At 57.8% G+C, this 2,121-nt stretch overlaps 1 protein-coding gene across 1 annotated transcript; it reads left to right on the top strand.

Annotated features, from left to right (window-relative positions):
• Nucleotides 1-35: 35 nt before the first annotated feature.
• On the top strand, nucleotides 36-2,080 carry H257_19439 (hypothetical protein; the record flags this gene model as incomplete). The annotated part of the gene is made up of 1 exon (XM_009848583.1): nucleotides 36-2,080. A coding segment is annotated over one exon (2,043 nt), but the record flags the coding sequence as incomplete, so codon positions are not given.
• Between the last annotated feature and the right edge of the window lie 41 nt (nucleotides 2,081-2,121).

The raw sequence follows: 2,121 nt of genomic DNA, 5'->3' as shown, positions 1-2,121 counted from the left end.
AAGCTCAAACATTGTTCAATTTGACCACTTCAGCAATGATCAATTCTACGAGCTACCGTGACGCCACGACGCCCAAGCCAGCCGATCCGCCAGGCGGCTACCCCACCGACAACACCGTTATCCTCCCAAGCAGCCTTAAGTCGCGTGGACTGTGGTTGGTCGGCCACGTGGTGGTTGGCCTGCTGATGGTTCTGGCTGTGCTGACCCCCATGGGCTACAACCTCCCCGTGTACCCCGTAGAGTTTTCGACCCCCATTTCTGTGTGGTGGAATGTCAACCCGAAAGTAAAGGGGAGTGGCAACCCTGAAATGGTGGTCCCGACCTACTTCTTTCTTGGGTCGGTGGTACCCGTGACGATCGGCGCCGTGCTCCTGGCGTTCATCCGAGCCAAGTCGGCCGTGTTTGTCCCTCCGTTTTCCGCGCTGCTACACCGCAAGCCAAAGGTGTTCAAGTACTTGGTCAGCTACGGCGAGCTCTTGTTCTTGTTGCTCTTGGTCGTGGGCAATGTCATCGTGTTCTCGTACCAGTACAAGAAGCGTTCCAAGCCCACCGACAACGCGACGAGCCAAATCAAAGTGATCGGCACGTCCCTGGGGTTCTCAGGGTTGTACAACATGGTGTTTTTGGCCCTTCCCGCGAGTCGCCATTCGTTCTGGATGGAGTGGCTCAACATTCCGTACGCCAACGGGGTCAAGTACCACCGGTGGTTGGGCGTCGCCACGATCGTGTCGTTCGTGGTCCACACAGGCTTCTTCGTCGTGTTCTACGCCCGAACAGACAACCTTCTCAAGATGCTGCCTTGCTTTGACTGCGATGTGGCCGTGGGGGGTAAAACCAACTGGGAAAACTTCTTTGGGTGGCTGTCCATGATCTGCATGCTTGTCATGGGGGCCACAAGCTTGCCGTACATCCGCCGCCACTACTACTCGGTGTTCTACGCCACGCACTTTCTGTTCATCCCCGCCACGCTGTTTGCCATCCTCCACTGGGGCAACATGTTCTTCTTCCTCTTCACGTCCATGGTGCTGTACATGGTCAACCGCGTGCTGTCCACGGCGTCGATCACGACCCCCGTGGCCTTGAAGCGCGCCGCTGTCTTGTCGTCGGAAGTAGTCGAAATCACGTTCGAATGCGCCACGGGCTACAGTCCTGGCGACGCCGTCTGGATCAAGGTGCCTGCCTTGTCCAAGACCCAATGGCATCCCTTCAGTGTAGCGTCGACGCCGTTGGAAACCCCCGGCTTGCTCACCATCTACGTCAAGAGTCTGGGCAAGTGGAGCGCGGGGATCCACCATTACATTCGCGAGTGCCATGAGAAGAACGTCCAGCCCATCATCTACATGGACGGGGGCTACACTGCAACCGCCCCGATTTCCGCTGCGCATTCCGACGTGGTGTTTGTCGGGGGGGGGATTGGCATCACCCCCTTGATGGGGCAACTCGTGCATGTGCTTCGCAGCCACCCCAGTCAAAACGTGTGGCTTGTGTGGAACGTCCGACGCAAGGACATGTTTGTGCACTTCCAATCGTGGCTGCGTCACATTCAAAACGTGGGGGGAGATCGCTTGAGGATCCGCCTGCAAGTGACGCAAGAAGAGGTGACTGAGTTTGGTGTTGCGAACACCGATGACATTCAATCTGGCCAAGCGTTCACGGGACAGCAAAGCCTCCCCCGCTGCTTTGAAGGCCATGGCCCGAATTCAGCTGTCGAGTTCCGTCCGTATGCGCATGTCAGCACGATCAAACGCATGGTCATGCTCACGTTGGGGTTCGGATTCAGCTGCGCCCTCGTCGCCATCGCGACGTACGCCAACCGACTCACCACGGCGACTTCGGCCCAGTGGATTCTGCTTCGAGTGGTTCAATTTTGTGCTGTCGTCGTCGGCTGCTACCTGGCCCTTCTTGTCACGAAATTCCCCAAGACACTCGCCCCCGCAAGCGACGACGTAATTGACCATCACGACAAGGTCGCCATGAACAGCGACGACGTCGCCAAGCACTTCGACGTGCAATCTGGCCGCGCGGATTTGTCTGAGATCTTCCAAACCGTCGAGTCGGGGGCTCAGGGGTCAGTGGCCGTGTACGTCTGCGGCCCCAAGAGCTTGATTCGATCTGTGGACG

Source organism: Aphanomyces astaci, assembly GCF_000520075.1.
Source record: "Aphanomyces astaci strain APO3 unplaced genomic scaffold supercont1.602, whole genome shotgun sequence".
Lineage (NCBI taxonomy): Eukaryota > Oomycota > Saprolegniomycetes > Saprolegniales > Verrucalvaceae > Aphanomyces > Aphanomyces astaci.
The sequence above is the reverse complement of the archived record's forward strand: the minus strand, read 5'-3'. Positions and strand labels throughout refer to the sequence as shown.